The sequence below is a fragment of the Panthera pardus genome, unplaced genomic scaffold, assembly GCF_024362965.1.
Source record: "Panthera pardus isolate Hobbes unplaced genomic scaffold, ASM2436296v1 HiC_scaffold_22, whole genome shotgun sequence".
NCBI lineage: Eukaryota > Metazoa > Chordata > Mammalia > Carnivora > Felidae > Panthera > Panthera pardus.
In genome coordinates, this window is record NW_026526788.1 from 72,732,359 (window position 1) to 72,752,067 (window position 19,709).

At 44.3% G+C, this 19,709-nt stretch overlaps 1 protein-coding gene across 1 annotated transcript in view; it reads right to left on the reverse strand.

The window, feature by feature from the left end:
• The window catches only part of HSPA12A (heat shock protein family A (Hsp70) member 12A), a 165,099-nt gene that overhangs the window by 139,012 nt on the left and 6,378 nt on the right, over positions 1 to 19,709 (reverse strand). Inside the window, exon 2 of the mRNA XM_019459561.2 lies at positions 12,460 to 12,547. Coding sequence (XP_019315106.1) covers positions 12,460 to 12,547 — 88 coding nt within the window. The remainder of the gene's footprint in view (positions 1 to 12,459; positions 12,548 to 19,709) is intronic.

Below are 19,709 nucleotides of genomic sequence, written 5' to 3' on the forward strand. Positions count from 1 at the left end.
CACATTCACACTTGCTCCCATCATTGTCCACATAGGAACTTCCTCCATCATGAGTGGAGGGGGCGCAGAATAAGTCATCATGAGCCTTGGGTTCTTGTCTTCCCTCCACACTTACCAGCCTTATGCATGACTTTAACCCGTGTAATCCTGTTTCCTCATCTGAGGTTAATTCTCTTATAATAAGAGAAGAACTGGCTTGTGAGTTTGGGACGTAAGATTCAGAAATGGCTTATTAAAGGAGATTTACAGTTTATGAGCATATAGAAAGCAACAGTCATGAGCACCTGTGCAGGTTCACAGAGAAAAAGCTCTGTCAGATAAATCTTATATCTTTCTTGATAGGATTACCAGACTGGTAGAAATGAAGTAGATCAAGGATTTATGAACTCAGTAGGGAGTTTGAGAAATTCAGTGGGGTTGCCATATGGATTGGACACAAGGAATACTGAACTGGGTACAAGGACCAGTGGGTAGCTTGGGGCCTGGTTGGATACTGTTATTCAGAGGCTGAAATTCAATGATCTCAGAGAGAGGTGCTGAGCTCAGGACCTCAAGCCTCTCTCTTTGGCAAAGTCCTGTTGATTAGTTTTATCACTGGCTTGAATGAAAACTTTAAAGAGGGTGTGTTTGCTACATTTGTGGATAGGCTGGAGGACAAAGATATCATGACCAGGGTCAGAATCAGCATCCAGAACAATCTCAGCATCTATGAACAATGGGCTGAATCTAGAAATATGAAAGGGAAAGGCCAACGTACTACCTTTGGCTCCCCAGGGCTACGTGTCCAGTGTGGGAAGCAAGGCACAAGCACCAGAAGACTTGAAAAGGTATGATAGTTTTCTGTTAACATGAGTCAAAGGTGTGAGGTTGCTGTGTAGACCGCCCCACGCCACTTCATCCCCTCCCATCAAAAGCTAACTTTGTCTTGGGTTATTTTCATGGAATTGTGTCCATAAGCGTAAGGTGAATCCCACTGTACACAGCCCAGTGGTTTTAAGGACTACATTTAAAAAGGGATGTGAAGCGGACAATTCAAAAATGAAATTAAGACCATTATATCTATAGTAGTATAAAAAAAACATCCAATATTTAGGAATAAACTCGACAGAAGTGTAAAACATACACTCCGGAAACTAAAACACTGTTGAAAGAAATTAAAGAAGACCTAAGTGAATGGAAAGACATCCTATGTACATGGATTGGAAGCCTTAACGTTGTTGGCATGGCGATACTCCCCAAACTGATCTACAGTTTGAGCACAATCTCTGTTAACAATCCCAGCTGGCTTCTTTGTAGGAACTGACAAGCCAATCCTAAATTCACATGTAAATGCAAGGGATCCGGAGTAGCAAAACAATCTAGAAAAATGAGAGCAAAGTTGGAAGACTCATACTTTGTAATTCCACAGTTTACTACAGAGCTTCAATAATTAAGACAGCACGGTACTGCTTAAGGGCAGCCAGATCAATGGGACAAACTTGAGAGGTCATAAATAAACCCTCACATTTATAAGCAGGGAACTTTGGCAAGGACGCTAAGACAATTTAGTGGGAGGCAGAAGAGCATATTTAATAAATGGTGCTGGGACAACTGAGTATCAGACGAAACCGTGAGCTGACCTCTATATCACAGCACAGACAAAACCAGCCTCAAAACAGACAAATGACCTAAATGTGACAGGTAAAACTATAAAACTCTTATTAGAAGAAACAAAAGAAGAAGAAATAGACATAAATCTCTGAGACTTTAGGCAATGGTTTCTTAGATAGGATACCAAAAGAACAAGCAAAAAGTAGACAAAAATAGATACATTGGACTTAATCTAAATTTAAAGCTCTTATGCTTTCAAAAGACACTAGCAAGAAAGTGAAAAGACAACCAATAGCATGGGAGAAAATATTTGAAAATCATGTATCTGATAAGGGAGTATATGTATCTGTAATACATAAAGAACACTTATAAGCAAATTATAAAAAGATACAAACAATTTAAAAATGGGCAAAGGATCTGAATGGACATTTCCCCACAGGAGATACAGAAATGGCCAAGAGGCACAGGAGAAGATATCAACATCTACAGGCATCAGTGAAAGGCAAATCAAAGGACAATGATACATGTCACTTCACACCCACAAGGATGACTATAATGAAAAAGACAGATAATGTCCCACAATCCGGCAATTGCACTATTAACCAAAGAATACAAAAATACTGATTCGAAGGGATACATGCACCCCAATGTTTATGGCAACATTATCTACAATAGCCAAACTATGGAAAAAGCCCAAATGTCCATCAACTGATGAATGGACAGAGCAGATGTAATGGAATATTAGCCGTAAAAAGAGTGAAGTTTTGCCATTTGCAACAACATGGATGAAGCTAGAGCGTAGTATGCTAAGTGAAATAAGTCACTCAGGGAAAGACAAATACCACGTGACTTCACTCGTGTGGAATTTAAGGAACAAAACAAATGAGCGAAGGGGGAGAAAAGAGAGAGAGAGAGAGAGAGAGAGACAGAGAAACCAAGAAACAGACTCTAACAATAGAGAACAAACTGGCTGTTACCAGAGGGGAGGTGGGTGAGGTGGGTGGGGGGACGGGTGAACTAGAGGATAGGGATTAAGGAGGGGACTTGTGATGAGCACCAGGTGTGGTATGGAGTGCCGAGTCACTACCTTGCACACCTGAAACTAACATTACACTGTATGTGAACTAGAATTTGAATAAAAACTTTAAAAACACACATAATAGGGGCGCCTGGGTGGCTCAGTCGGTTAAGCGGCCAACTTCAGCTCAGGTCATGATCTTGCGGTCCGTGAGTTCTAGCCCCGCGTCAGGCTCTGTGCTGACAGCTCAGAGCCTGGAGCCTGTTTCAGATTCTGTGTCTCCCTCTCTCTGACCCTCCCCTGTTCATGCTCTGTCTCTCCCTGTCTCAAAAATAAATAAAACGTTAAAAAAAAAAATTTTAAAACACACATAATAACAAGTGTTGGTGAGGATGTGGAGAAATCTGAACCCTCATATGCTGCTGGTGGGAACACAAAATGGGGCAATGGCTTTGGAAAACAGTCTGGCAGGTCCTCAAAAAGTGAAACACAGAGCTACCAAATGACCCAGTACTTCCTAAGTATATACTTCAGAGAAGTGAAAACATGCATCTGCACAACTTGTAAGTATTATTCATCATAGCCAGTGAGTGAAAACAACCCCAATGTCCATCAGTGGACTAACGAATAAACAAAATGCGATATGTCCACACCCTAGAATATTATTCAGCAATGAAAAGAAGTGAGTACTAACACAGGCGACGACATGGACAAACCTTAGCAACATTGGGCTAGAATCAGGGGCTCCTGGGTGGCTCAGTTAAGCATCCAACTTTTGATTTCAGCGCAGGTTATGATCTCACAGTTTGTGAGTTCACAACTCTGTGATACACTGAGTCACAGGATTACACACTTTATATGAGTGAAAGGCATGGTATGTGAGTTAGAGCTCAAAACAGTTATAAGAAGAGGGGGCACCAAAAACTGGGTCTCAGAATGACAATAGGCTGTAAAGTCACATCCTAGGAGGAAAAGCTGAAGAGAGTAGAAGTAAAACAGAAAGACTCTGGGGAAGAAGCCATTTTCAAATATTTGAAAGGCTCACACAGGAAAAGGCAATGAAATGACCATGTGGCCCGGAAACGGATTCTGCTCCTCCTTCTGGACTGTTCACCCCCTGCCCATACCCCCATAACTCCCGCACACCGTTCATGGTCCCGCTTACATGTTAGCCCCAGGGATGCCCTCCAGGACTCCCTCCCCGATCTCTGCCGTGTGCTCTCCTAGATTCAGAGCATTTCAAAGATTCTTCATTTGTAATGACATATTTATTTAGTCATTGGGCTATATAGTCTGAGGACCTCACTAAATTACTAGCTCCATGAAGGGACTCTGTTGGCTTCCATGCACTATTGTCTCCCTGGAACTTGCCACAGTACCTGGCATATAGGAGGTAGTTAATAAGTACCGGTTGGGGGCGCCTGGGTGGCTCAGTCGGTTAAGCGGCCGACTTTGGCTCAGGTCATGATCTCGCGGTCCGTGAGTTCGAGCCCTGCGTCGGGCTCTGTGCCGACAGCTCAGAGCCTGGAGCCTGTTTCAGATTCTGTGTCTCCCTCTCTCTGACCCTCCCCCATTCATGCTCTGTCTCTCTCTGTCTCAAAAATAAATAAACGTTAAAAAAAATTTTTTTAAATAAATAAAATTTAAAAAAAATAAGTACTGGTTGAATGAATAGATGAATGAGCCCTAACTGTTAGAAAATACAAGCAGACAGTGTAAGGAGGAAATTTCTGGAATCAGAGCTGCCAACAGACGCAATGAGCTGCCCTGAGTGCCCTTGCACCTTGCTCTTCTTGGAACCGTTCAAGCATATGGTGGACAAAAGTGTCACGGAGCAGGTGTAAGCACCAAAGAGATGGTCAGACGAGATTTCTCTCCCTTCTACTTTAAAATCTCATGAATAGTTCATATACTCCAGAAAAATTCTAAAAGGCAGATAAGAAAAGTAAGTAAATCAAATCACCCGTAATCTCCCTACCAAGTGATGGCCACGGTTAACGCAGTACAGTTGACCCTTGAGCAACACAGGAGTTAGAGGTGCTGACGCCCTGCACACTGGAAAATCCCCGTACAAATTTTGACTCCCCCAGAACTTAACTACTAAAAGGCTACTACTGACTGGGGAGCCTTAGCAATAATATAAACAGCTAATTAACACACGTTTTGCATGCTGTATGTATTATCGACTATATTCTTACAATAAAATAAGCTACAGAAAATGTCATTAAGAAAATCACAAGGAAGGGAAAATACATTTGCAGTACTGTACTATACATATCAAAAAGAAATCTGCATATCAGTGGGCCTGCACAGTTCAAACCCAGGTGGTTCCAGGATCAACTGTATATCCTTCTGGACACTGGCCGTGTAGTGTTTCATTATATGGACACACACTGTTTTAATTACTACGGGATTATGTGAATCTTTGTACATTCCACGTTGTTTAATCATAGCTCATGGCTCATACTTATTGGCTATTAAATTAGCGCCAGGCACTGTGCTAAACATTCCATATGCATCGGATTCTCCTAAAACCCAATGAGGTAGATACTTAATATTATTTACATTTCATATTAGAGACAGGGAAACTGGGGTTTAGAGAAATCACCCAATTCTGTCATGATCACAGGCTAGCAAATGCAGAGCCAGATTCAGATGCCACTAATCTGACTTCAGACTCTAGTGAAGGTCCCACTGATGTTTGCTCAATGAATAACTGAACGAATGAGGGAATGAATGAATGGCTGCGTGCTCAACTGCCCACACCAGGAAGAATTAAGCTTCTCTTTACCAGCCGGTTGGTTCTTATCTTACAAAGCTCTAAATGTGAGGTCGCTCATCTCTTCTTGGCTCACTCTGTCTCAAGACTAAAAACGGGGTCCGACTCCCACCGGCCACTGGACACCCTGCCTCTAGGGGAACCTCCAGGACCTTCTCGGCTGAGCCTCCCCACAGTCTCTGGTGGTCCAGGCTTCCGTCTCCCACAGAGCCACCTTGGGCAGAGCCCACCCTGGCCACTTCCGGCCACCTGTCCCCCGGGGACATGCGGAAGCTGACGGGGCCCCGGGGCTGCTGCGATGCGGCTGTGTCCACGTGTCCACTTCGAAGACGCGGTGCCGCGTCCCGCTGGTACAGGCGCTGCCGGTGCTGGTGCCACCGCCACCGCCAGTGCTGGTGCCACTGCCACCGTGCAAGTGCCACCGACACTGCCAGCGCCGGGCTCACCGCCTCTGCTGCCGCTGCCGCCACGCATCACTGGAACTGCGGCCCAATCAGCACCTCGGGGGTGGGACACTGCTGGCACCGCAGCCGCTGCCCTCGCGGCACCGAAACTGAAACTACCGCCAGCACTGTGGGGGCGGGGCAAGGGTGGGGGCTGGGAGCTTTCTGTCCCCATTTGCTCAAGCCCACCCCCCCCCTCCCCCTGCAGTCCCGGGCAAACGAGGGACGGACAGTTCCCTCGCCTCCAAACGAAGCTTCACCAGGGACTGTCTTGGGCTCTCCTGGGAGAGGACTTCTTGGCTCAAGCAAACAGGGCCCCGGAAAGCCCGGCCCACGTTCCCCAGCCGGCTCCAAACCTGGGGCGCCGCGCAGCCGCAGGGGGGAGCCGCCTCTGCCCACCGCCCCCCGCCCCGGCCCGTGGAGCCGGCGCCTTCGTCCCACACTGCGGAGGCCGAGAGACGCGCGTGGCCTCTCTCCGAAAATGCCGCAGACCTCACGGAACACATCTGCGAACTCACCTGCGAGTCTGCCCCGTTTTCCGTCCAGTCCTGTTTCTCAAAGATACCCCTCGTGTTACCCGATCGTGCGTAGGTCTCAGAGTCCGTCTTGGAATAAGGCAGGAAGTTAGAGAAGTAAAAGGAGATCAAATGAAGAGCTGCGATACGAATTTATGGATACGCATTTTGAAAAGGAAAGCCCATTTCCAACTTTGGGGATTTTTTCTGGAGACTTCCAAGGGGCAGAAAATCTTGGCCAAATGACCTGGGAGCTCTAAGTGGAAAACAGGGCTCTCTCAGGAAGGTTTTTTTTTTTTTTTAATGTTTATTTATGTATTTTGAGGGAGGGGGAGAGGGGTAGAGAGAGAGGGAGAGAGAGAATCCCAAGCAGGCTCCGCAATGTGGGGCTCGAACCAAGGAACCCTGAGGTCACGACCTGAGCCACAGTCATGAGCCAGTTGCGCAACCAACTGAGCCCCCCAGGTGCCCCTCTCAGGAAGCCTTCTGAATATGAATTACAGAATGACTGCTCCCTCCCTGCTTTTTGTAGATAGGCGTTAAGAACGCTGCTGGGCACCGCTGATCCTGGCCAAGGTCAGCATCCACGGGCCACCACCCTTCCTGACCCTCCGTGGTCTTCAGCCCAGAACTCCTTCCTTAAAGAGCAGCACCCAGACTCTCAGCCGGCCCAGACAAGTTCATATTAAGGTTTTAATGCCATCACTCCATGCTTCTCAGTCAGAAAGGTCACAGACCATTAATGCCACAGCAAAGCAGGAAAGGGTCTCATCCTCATGGACCTAAGTGGTTCTCAGAGGATGGGTAGGGTCTGGCAAGGCCAAGAGGAAGGGTTCCAGAAACAGAGCAAAGGATCAGAGAGAGAAGCAAAGGGCATGACTGGTCAGTGGCAGAAGGAGGGTCAGAGGACAGGAGGGAGGGATCACCCAGGGCCAGTGGATTGCTTTTAGAAATCAATAAGAACCTGACAGCTTATAACGTTTTAGAATCTGATTTTAAAACTGGGATTTCATGCTCATGTGGGGTAAAAATAAATGTGAGAAATGGGCACCTTGTATACAAACAACACACTTACTTTTTCCCCTCTAGAAGCAAGCCATAGCATGAGCACAGAATCCAGGAGAGAGGTTTTTGCCCTTGAACTGGCTATTCCTGAACCTTCACCCAACTTTCCAGATCCCACAGGTGCCTCTTAGATCTAATAGAGTTTTTGGTTTTGTGCTAAGGCTATTCTCTGTGCTGGGTCATTAGTCATTCTTGTCCCTCTGCATAACACAGAGCACCTTACAGGAGGCACAGTGGTCACCTGTGGCAGAGAATGAGACCCATGCTTGCCAGACTCAAGAAGACTGAATGATGAAGAAAAGTTTTGGACAAAGTAGGACTTGTCTCTACACCTGAGACAACGCATAGTGAAAAAACTCAAAAATGTTCTTCTACCTAGACATCTCCTCCTCTGATAACCATCTGGCTTAAACGTAATATGACACCGGGGGCAGAACCTGGAGAGCTTCAAGGTCCGTCTTTAGGAGTATCCTCGTCAAGGTAAGTGCTGTCTCACCCATGCTACAAAGTGGGTTAACACAGGCTATAAACTCACTATCCAAAGTCAGAGAGACTATAATGCATGTGTATTCCTTCCAACTGTGACTGGTTCTCTCTCTCCCTGCCTCTTAATCTCTTTACATACATATATATGTCTGTTCATTTATGTATACATACCTACATAGACATATGTGTATCTTGTGTATATAACTATATATGTATGCATATAGAATATGTATAGTGTACATGTATATACATATATAAAAGACACATATAAAGAGAATAAGAGAGGCAGGGAGAGAGAATATGTGTGTAAACACACACACACACACACACACACACACACACACACACAAATACGTAGTGCAATTCAATTCCATTCAGTTTCATTAAATTCAACCCACATTTAGAGTCTTTGCCATCCGCTGGTCGACACAAGACACTAGACACCGAGTCACAGAAGAGTGAAACCGACCGCCAGCAGCTCGCCATCTAGAGGGAAGATAAACTGAACCCACACACCGGCATGGTGGCCACTTAGAATGGGAGGCAGTGTGGCTTGGTGGTTTTAGATCAAGGGTGGTTCATATGTGTGCATGCATCATGCTGGCTGGGCGAGGGTCCCGCTCTACCACTGTCAAGCTCTGTGACCTTCAACAGGCAGTCTGAGCCCCAGGGTCCTCATCAATAACATGAACATCGACACCAGCACCTTCTTCATGGAGCAGTGAGAAATTAACGATATAGCCAGTGAAAGTGCTTACATTGGCACACAGAAGGCATTCGATAAAAGGGAACTTCTACTGTTACAATTATTATTCTTATTGAGAAAAGGGTGCTTTTGTGTCGAGGGGCACAAAAGAAAGAAAGATCTGTGTAACTTGGGGGTGTCAGGAGGAGCTTCGGGGAAGAGGTGGCATAAGGAACAGGTGTTTGTCAGGAGAACAACAGGGACAGAAGGCATTCCGGGGATATGAAAGAGTTTGTTCAAAGGCCCTGAGGCATGAAAACATCCTGGCATATCCTGAGAACTGCCAGCAGATCAGCACAGCAGAGTAAGGGTTCAAGGTCAAAGAGAAGCCACAGTCAGATCTAAAAGGCCACCAGAGAGCTTCAGACAATGGGATGACAAGATCAGACTTGCTTTCAGAAAGGTTTAGGTACTATCCAACTGAACATGATTTCACCTTCCTCAGGTCACCGTTGTGAGGACCAGTTATCACAAATACCACCAGACTATATTAATGCCACAAAACAGAAGACGTCTTGTCATTCACATGTTCTTTCCTCTGTTCACGAGTCTTCAAAAGCTTCTTGTTGGTTTGTTTCAGTTTTAGGAAATAATTGGCTTACTTTTACATGCTGGTTTCATTGCTGCAGAAGGTTTTCTTTACCACTAATGTCTTACAGAACGATTTTCATTTTTGTTTTGTTAATGTTTACTTATTTTTCAGAATGAGAGAGAGAGAGAGACGGAGTACAAGCAGGGGAGGGGCAGAGAGAGAGGGAGACACAGGATCCGAAGCAAGCTCTGAGCTGGCAGCACAGAGCCCAACATGGGACTTGAACCCACGGACCGCAAGATCATGACCTGAGCCAAAGTCAAATGCTTAACGGACTGAGCCACCCAGGCGCCCCTTACAGAATGATTTTTACATACTCATCTTCCTAACCACAAGGAGGGTGTTCAGTGGACCCTTCTTAGCATCCGTAAGAGCCAGACAGTAAATCATTCACCCTCCAAGTACACAGACAGCGATCACATGCAGCGAATCAGATCTGAGAGACGGAGGCGGATGTGGGAGGCAGAGCCATGATCGGGGTCAGTACTGGAACTAGAAGGAAAATCACATCCCAGGGAAAAAAGCAGGAGTGAACCAAGAAGGTCACAGAAGAAGAAGAAGAAGAAGGACACGTGCCGTGACACAAAAGGGGTGGACGAAAATGCAAAGTGGACCTCTTAAGGGCATTTAGTGACAAAGGAGGTCCTGGACGGAAAATTTGGAGACAGGCAACTAAACTGTTTAAATGTGTCTCGATTCATTTGCTCACGTATCATTCATGAGATCAGCCTATTAGTCGATTCTCCGAATTCTCTTTGTTCAAACATGTTCTGGGTACAGAGAAAATAACGTGACACTGCAGAACAGCACGTGGTTTCCGACCATGAAGGACTCAGCACAGGAGAAAGAGAATTCCTTCTGCTCAGGTGTGAGTGGGCACCTGATACGTGCCAGGTATTGTCCTATGTGTGGCTTACATATGCCGTCTCGTTTAATCTTCATGCGACGCCATTGATAAAATCAGCAGCCAGGGACAGTCTTCTTTCTGGCCCCATTTTCCATTGCTCCCTATTAGAGCAAACAGAGGCAGCAGGCAGGACAGAGAGCTGAAAACTGCCAGTCGGCAGCTACCTCCATCGCTTTAGACGCCACCGCCCCCACCCCCCAAACTGACATCAAGGGGTCTGGTCTTAAGATTTTCCGAAAACAAACATTGCTTCTTGCAATACACTTTTTCCCTTTGATTTCACAAGCATTGACCCCCCCCCCCCCCCCCCACCAAATGCAGTAATCCTGCCGTTCCCTTCAGACCAGTAAACATGCTCGGTGCATCGTGTGCTCGAGTGCAGGTATATCCAATTCAGGCACAAACAGGGAGTGCCGTCATCCCCACAGGACCTGCCAGTGGGTCAAGTCCAAATTCTGGACTCAGATGCCCTATCTGAGTGCCTCTTTGGGCTGTGGTTGCTGCAGCCTGGAGCTCCTGAGCACCAGGGGTTGTTTGCTTAAGTTGTTAAAAAAAAAAAAAAAGTAAAAAAAAATATATACATATATATAATAATCCTATCAACCTCTCATGTGGCACTCCAACTTAGCCTGTATTTTGGGTCAACTAAGAAACTCAAAGAGCACTGCAGGAACAATTAAAGTAAGTGTGAAAGGGGTACCAGGGTGGCTCAGTCGGTTAAGCGTCCGACTGCAGCTCAGGTCATGATCTGCTAGTTTGTGGGTTTGAGCCCCGCGTCGGGCTGCGTGCTGACAGCTCAGAGCCTGGAGTCTGCTTCAGACTCTGTCTCCCTCTCTCCCTGTCCCTCGCCTACTCAGGCTCTCATTCTCTCTTTCTCTCAAAAATAAATAAAAAAGTTAAATTTTTTTTAAAAAGTGTGAAAAACAGCAAGATCTCCATCAATTGCTTTGTTTCTCAGACAAAAATTTCTCCCCTGAAAATCAAATGAGCAATAAGTTATTTATTGAACACCTACTATGCGACAGGGACTCTATATCCAATTGCACATTACAGGATTTCTTTTTCGTTACTGTCTTCCCTTCTTTGAAATATTTAAAGCATTGATCAGGATGCTTTAGCTGTTTTGTCTTCAAGCAGTTTTATTATTATGAAATGTCTTCAGAAGCTTAACACTGTTAGCTAAGCAGAGTTTTCTGAGTCTTTTTTGGTCTGTTTTGTTTTCTTCCTACTATTTTTTTTTTTTTTTTTACCTAAAACTTTCCTCTTCTTACTCTCTGATTTTAGGGAGAAAAAAATCTAGCATCTGGGTCCTGAGACCACTTGAAATGTCTGGGCCGAGGACTGCTAATGACCTCCCAGAGATAACCCAAATTGCTGATTTAGCAAAGCCCATTCTTGACCTTGACACAAGACAAGACAGGCAAAGGGAGAGGACTTGCCAGGCAGCAGTGAAAGCAGACAGATCGTGGAAGGGCTCAGATCTCCCCGGGCCCCCTCCCCCATTCAGCAAACACCTGGCTGAGTTGGAAAACATGACCGGTCCAACCTTCCTATTGGCACCAATTGAAGCTGTCAGCTCTCGGCTTGTCACCAGTTGCACTGGGAGGCCCCGGGCAGCCACAAGAGCCCTAATTAGGCAGAAATGACACTTCTACAACTGACCTGCCAGGACCTTTGGCAAACCATTTAACATCATTAGTTAACATTTTTTAAAAGTGTGAATGTAAATGAACAGCCACTGGTTTTCAATGGAGTTTGTCGGTGGCATCTCCCCCCGCCCCCCCAGCTCACTCTTTCTCTTTTTACATGAATAGCCCACTTGTTTCCTCCAGAATTGGAGGGAGGCACCAGGGAAAATGGAAGAAGAGGACCAGTCCTCTGTGAGGAGAGACATTAAAGCATAAACAAGCCCGAAGGATCCAGAGACATCTCTTCCTGCCTCGGTAGAGGCCTGAACACACACAAGGCCCCAGAGCCGGCAGGGCAGGGCAGGGAGGGGACAGGTGTGTGCCCAGCCAGGTCCTGCTCAGTGAGCTCGGCTTGTGAGTGTGGATGTCGGCTGTGGCCCATCCCGTGCGAAAGCAATTTCATTTCCTGAGTCGAGGGTGCTTCTGAAATACTTTTTCTCGTACGTCTTACCACTCGTCGGCACTCTGAACAAGCAGCCGCTCTGCAGCGGTTTAGCAAGTATCTTACGCGTGCTTCAATCTAGCTGTACCAGCTTTAAATGTACCCAGTCCGTCTCTAGACAAACGAAATTCCAGGGGTAACTACTTCCGACGCCAGTTTGGTACTTACACAGATGAGTTCGTTTCCTACCTGAAGCTGGTATTTCCCACCTTGAATCACACTTGACTTTGCTCTTTGCTGCACACCCACAGAATCTGTACACGCCAACATTCTCCATCTGCAGGAGGGGGGAAAACTTCACTGTGAAAATGTCACCTTATCCATTTCCGCGCTGCTCTCGAAGCGTGTGTTTGTGCCGGCTGACAGCTGGAAGAGGCTGCCCAGAGCAGAAGGGAGGCCAAGGCACAGGTGGGCAGCGGAGGGGCCAGGTTCCTCCAGGGCCTTTGCACTTACCACCTACTCTTTGGGTGGCCCTGGTAAGGTGCTTTGCCCGAGTCTCAGATGTTTTTATCTGTAAGACAGAGATAATGCTTTCCTACTTCAGATGAGAAAAACAAGAGATGGAAATACCATGAGAACTGGGAAGCACCGTGTAAATAAAGATACGGAGTGCCAGATTAATTAGACGGCCAAAACTGAGGCACTATGCCAGGTTCTCAGCTTGGAGAGATGAAACTGAGAATCTGTCCTCTTGCTTCTCAAGGCAGGCTGGACAAAGCCACTACACCACTGGCACATCCCAGGTCCCTCTCTGTACGCCCCCCACCCCTCCTGTCTCCCCACCTCCACTCCTACTTCTTCTCCAAAGAGCTTTAAGAATTACAAAGAAAAGTGCATGGGTGCAAAGCAAATTCTTAAAACCCGTGGTCATATTAGCTCTTTAGTTTCTCTGCTGGATCCTAGGCAGTACGAAAGGGGAAGCTCATTTGTCTACCTCTGGATTTCCAGAAGCCCTGAGGACAGTGACAGGTATACAGTAGATGCACAATAAATGTTTACTGTGTCGAAATGCAGTGCAGCTTCCAGACACGTGCTTATAGCAGTTGGAAGGTGTGCTTTACGGAGGCAGCCCAGCTCCTGGATTTGGGGGAGTTTTGCTTGCCCCTGAATTAAAAATGAGTAAAATCAAGCGGGCAGCATGTGGTGGAGAATGCCTGTAAGTCGCCATGAGAGAGAGAAGCAAAAGCAAACAATCTGAGTTTGGGGCAGAAAGAGAGAGAAAATACTGGAAAACGTCCTTAATAACAGTAAATGGGAAAGGGAGAGAACAGCTCGTGATGGAGTATTTAGTGCTTTTAAGCTAAATACCTCAGCATATTAAGCAAATAGAGAAAAGCCAGCTAGAAGATGTCAGCAAATTGAAGGGAACGGTGCTCAGAAAGCTCAGAAAGCCGATAGGAGGTGTCTGGTTTTGACCCCTTTTCCCATCACATGCCTGGTCTGCGCCCGCTTGTTTAGTGTTGCTTCTCCTCTCCAGCTGGGGAGCTTATTGAAAAGCTCTTGCTCCCTGCCTGGTTTTGGCACATTTTCTGCAGGTGCCTCCTACTGTGGCCACAATGGGCTGCTAGGGAGGTTTAGACCTGTCAACAGCTCCAGGGGAGGGGGTGGCGGAGGGAGCGCAGCCATTGTCTTAAAGGGCCAGTGACATTGTGCGCCTTGGAGCCTGCGGCACCGGCACCTGCTAATGAGATGAATCCTTTCTCCCCACTTGCTCTTTCTCTCTTTAATGATTTAACTTGATCGCTTTGGTTCCTTTCTGGACAGGGAATTGCTCCGTTGATAATATAAAGTAATTGCCTGTAAAACATTGCTCCGCAGCAACTACTCTTTCCTTGGCTGAAAATGTCACAGCAATTGAAAAGCTCTTAGCCCAGTTCAAGAATGAGGTTGCTCAAGAGAAGGGTCTTTGCATATGTCACCAAGCACTCTTGGGTTGCGAGAGTTGCGAGTTCTTGGTGTGTCTAATTGATTTTTAAGACGGAGACTTCTCCTTCCTTTATCACAGTATGATTTAGTGTGCGACTGGGGACAACTGACCAAGCTGAACTAAAAACTCCCTGGACCCTAGAATTAGAGTACGTTCAGGGACAGCCACTGTTTTCTTAATCCCTGTGCCATTCTTTTCTCAGAGCCCCGAATTCGGAGGCAAGGCTGCGTGGGTCAAGTGTGATTTAGGAGAGCATCTTCATTCCCATCACCTAAGAAGAAGGTATCTTTGTCGAGGAGGGACTGGGGGCCTTGGTTTTGCTAAGTGGGATCGATGCTCTAATTGTCTAAGATTTGCTGATTTTTTTTCAGACCTGTCACTTGGCGGCAGCAGTGACACACTGTGGGAACAGGGACCACACGCCTGAGTTTTGATAAATACTTTATTAGTCACTGCCACGCCAATGTGGGGAGTAATTCACCTGGAGAAAAATCGCTTTGTCGTAGGCATGAACCTGCCAGCAAAATAAACAGTGGTTAGTGACGGTTTCATTTTCTCTGACAGGTGAAAGCCTGAGTCTGTATCTGAATGAGAGAGAGAAACTTTCTTCGCCCTAAGTGGTGGGAAGCACCACTTGCTAAATGAGATGCTGCCGCATTACTAATTCGGGAACAAAGCTTCAGGTGAATCATCTTCCAACCAGATGAGCCGTGAATAGGTTTTGAAGCTGATGAAGTAAGGGCAGTAGACATGCTTATTACTGTACTTTATAAAAAGGCAAAAACATCTGCCTGCTTACTTGACAAACTCGAGTACAGAGAAGGCAGCTACAAAAAAAAAAAAAAGGACATTTAAAATTATACATCTGAAGAAAGCTGCAGAATTTTTACAGCTAACCCCCTCAAAGATCAGGCTACAAGTTCCACTACTGTAAATAGTGAAACACTTTCTTCTTGGAATTTAGGAATTTGGGATTTTAGATTTTTACATCTTTTAATATTGTCAGAATATGTCTGATATTCAGTTGGGGCAATTACACATATGATACCAAAACATACTGCACATAATAGAAGTAGCTTTTATCTTTTACTCTATCTTTCCTTTATCCATAATGAAGCGAATAAAAAAAATTACCCATTAAATAAACTGATTCCTGAATAGAAGAATTATGTTGACTGCCTTTTACCAACAACTAGTTTTTTTCTGTGTGTGTGTGTGTGTGTGTGTGTGTGTGTGTGTGTAAAATGAAGGCATGGAACTAAATGGCCCAAAAGTTTTGCTGGCTCTATGATTTTCTTATCTATTATGATGATTCCTGTAATGGAAACAAATAAGCAGCAAATATGACCACATGGTTATTTCTAACAGCTTTGCCTATGGGACAGGCGGTCAAGACAGAGTAAGGGCAGGGTGAGTGAAGTCCCTGCAGCCACGACTAGGAGAGCCTGGACTGTGGGGCTAGAGTCCCAAACCCCCTTGCAAAAGATGGCTCAGGAAGCAGGAATGCAGGGAAGGTGGCCCTCGTGGTGGGGGGTATGGGAAGGTGGTGGCCGGTGTCCTCCACATGAACCCCCAGAGTATTCTCCACATTTCTGGCGGGGGGAAAAGAACATGTGAAGAAGAGAAAAGCAAGTCAAGCAAGCACATCCATCCTCCGTGAGACGAATGTCAAATCTGACAACAGCCACAGGACTGGTTTCACTTTTGTATCCTCCCCTCTCATATATTTGCACATGATGCAAGAGGTCTGAATAGAATTCCAAAGTTCAGAGATAACGAAACGGGGATCCACATTTTATTGCTCATGTGGATCTTTGCAGCACATTTGAAACCACCTGACTTCACAAGGTAGAAATTAACCTTGGGTTACATGCGTTTGAGCCTCAGACTAAAAAGGATTTGTCAAGATGTTGGGCAGGTGTTTAAAAATAAAAGAATGCATTTTAAAATGCATCATTTCCTGTGCCTGTGCACAACTAAGTAATGAAATGTACACAGAGCGATGAGAATTATACCCCGGGCTAAACTGTGATTGTTCTCTAGGGTAATCGTTGACATTCTTCATAATCAGATTTGTACATTGCCACAGACATTTCAACCTGAGCCCTTTATTTCGCGTTTACGTTTGCTACTGACATATATCCACTTAACGCAGAGAGCTGTTAAGATCGTTTATACTCACGCAAAAAGTTAACATCAAGCTCATGGGCAATAGTACCTGTTGCAATGTTTGTACTCCAGATATAAGTTGTACTTACTTCCCAGTTAGAAAATAATACCAATTTAAAATTTGCTTTATAGCTTCTGAATTAAGATAGAACCACTCACTAAGGGAAGAAAAAGATTTTAGTATTTCATCCCTCGGCAGAATGCATGGGCTCCTTCTCAATCAACATTGCAGCTGCAGCATTTGTGACGGAGTCAGACAACACGGAAGCTAAGGCAAGCACAGGCTTCACTCCCCTCCCCCGCGAGGAGCTTGGTTCTACTTTGTTTCTTACAATTTTCTTAGAATTGCATACTGCAAAGTTTCCTTTCTTTCGAAAGTCAGAAAGCACTCAGTAGCCAAAGAAGTGTTACCATCCTGTTTCTCTCTCCAGTTTGTGTGACACGGGATCACAGCCCCCTTCCAGAGTTCAGCTTATTTTAAAATATCCAACTGGGCAAGATGCACTTGAGTAGTCAACAAGTATGCCTGGCCCAAAGGACTAGTTGGGAGATGCCGACCATTAAAAACCCTACATTTTTACCTGCATATCTTGTGAAAAATAGAGGAGCTAGGCTGGCATGAGGTGTATCTCCTGAAGTCCAAATTTGGAGAGCAAGGTGAGTTGCTCATAAATGCCATAATCACAGGAGCTGGACCTGATGTGGCAGTTAAACCTTCACCCTAGAGGATACAAGGGTGTGTGTGTGTGTGTGTGTGTGTGTGTGTGTGTGTGTGTGTGTTTCGTAGCACTAGGGCTTGGAAAGAATAGGAAAGGTTCAAGGCATGCCCCTAGTGAGTTCAAATCAAATGTAGATAATACATACAAGGGAAGGTAAAAATGATTATTTTTAGTTAAAAAAAAAATAGTTGGTGAGTCCTTCTATTCTCAGATAACAAATAATACTTGGAAATAAAGTCTATTGCAAATACAAATTAAAAAGATCTTGAAATTTTGAATTCTTCATTTTGATTACATTTCCTGCTTTTGCAGATTTATAATTATCTCAAGAAAAGACAACTGTTTTCCAACAATAGGTTTATAAGAAATATACAAAAAAATATATTAACTGAACAGATTTTTTTTTCCAGTGGTCTTAGTTAAAAATTCACAATGCCTAGATTTTCAATAAAGTAATAAATAACCATACATAGGACAACATCTATTCTAAAGCATTTAAATTGATAAACACACATTTTAGTTATTTCAAATATCATACTTTAAAAGTTGTTTTTGTTCTTACTCTACAAGACACAGTCTTTGATTCTTGCCCTGTAAAAGACAGTCTTTGATTTTGTATTCTTAAAATCAGCACACAGGCCTTACTTTCCCCTTATATACTGTCAGCTTGGCTAGCAAGAAAAAAGAAAGCATTTAATGATTAGGAAACCAAAGTTGAGGTCAGATACGCACGTTAATAAACATTCCAACAAGTGTGGGCATAGAATAATTTTACAGGAACTCTACTTTTAATACTGCAGAAGGAGAAAAATTCTTTAGAAGGCACAGATACCTGAGGTTAACTGAGACACTCTTTGCTATAAAATGCTCCGCCTCATGAGTTTGTTACATGGTCTCCTCTCTTTTCAAATTCCCATAAAGATTCCAAGGCGATATTTGTGGAATTATTATGAGTGCAAATATCTGGCCATGAACTTTGGGGAAGAAGGTTACCTAGGATGGCTCGGGGATATTTTAAATCACCTGGTTGTTCACAAACCAACTCCAATTTTCACAACAGTCTAACAGCAGCTGTTGAACAAGGGCCGCTCAGCTCCTTTAAGGAGTCTGGCCAGTTCCCGAAAGGGCAGTGGCAGAGGGCGGAACTTCGGTTACCCCTGTGGCTTCGCTTGGCTGTATCTCTGTGCACACAAAAAGAAGTGGAGACCAGGGCAGGCCCCCAGATGCTTCTCTTCCCACCTCAGTTTGCCTCAACTATTTATTTCTAGTGAAAGTGCTGGCACACAAAACCATCTTAATACCGATCATTCTTTATTCCTGTCTGAACACGACTGTCTTAAATTCTCTCCGACTTTCCTTTCCCTTCCTCTCTCCAAACTACAGCATTTAAATGTGGTTATGCTGACCGTAGCCCAAGCAGAAGGCAGGCATCATTAACAACATATTAAAAGTATTTCCATTTCAGAAATAACATTGTAGTCTTTCATCCTGACCAGATCTCTCCTTAAGTATTAATGGAAACGTTATTCTTCTGAGAAGCGAATTCTGACCATTACTGCTCTTATTTCTACAATATCTACCTAAGATTTTGGATGCCCAAACACAAAATATAATAATGGTATTTAGTTAAAAACAGGACCCATTATTCCTTGCTAACATACAATTCTGTGTATTTTTTAATTGTACAGAAATTTAATCTAACACATTAGATTGGCATTAGAGATTCATTCACAAATGTCACCTTAAATAATTCTGGAACTGTGTAGGGCTCCAATGATACTTATAAATGATTGTCATATGTAAAAAAGATGCAATTAAATCAAATCAGTACTGAGAAATTTGCCTAAGATGATTTTATGTGCTAAAAACGCCTGGGAACTTCCTCTCCAAATTTACTCCCCGGAAAGAAAACATTCTCATCTGCATCTATGACTCCAATTTTTAAAAATAGTCAAGGAACACAAAGTTTCAAATGTCTTAAATGAAACAAACAACTAAAGGTAAATCAAGTTAGAAAAAGAGCAAACACCACCAATGACCCTTCATTTTGCCAATAAAAAAATGGCAAGAATCAAGTCCTAAACTTTTGACAACTGAATTTTTTAAATCCCCCAAATAATATTTGACAACTTAACGTTACCATGAGATTCATGACCAGGCCAGTAGAAATCATCAGTTATAAAGGCATAGAGTGTTTTGATTTTGCTAATAAGAAATAGATAATTCCTCTTAAGCAGATTAACCTAAAGTACATTTTCAGGGAAGCTAAAATCCCCTTCAATCAAGTTCTTAAGTTTAATTACAAAAGTCAAACAATTTACTGGCTCTCACTCAAGCACAGTAACAAAGTAGGTGGACACACGACTCTGAGAGGCTAGGAAACAGACCAGATCAATGTCTGCAGCCGTTACAGAGAAAACATTTTCAGACATAACTAGAGAAAACATCTAACTGGTCCTCTTAACTGGGATTTCTCCTCTCTTTCTTCTTTGCTGCCCCCTATGTGGGAAAGATGCTTAACATTTTCTTCATTCAAAGTAAATGCAATTACTATATTTATGTTGCTACTTTTATATTAAGAGAAGAAGTACAAATTAGAAAACCTGGCCTTTGCAGAATATTTT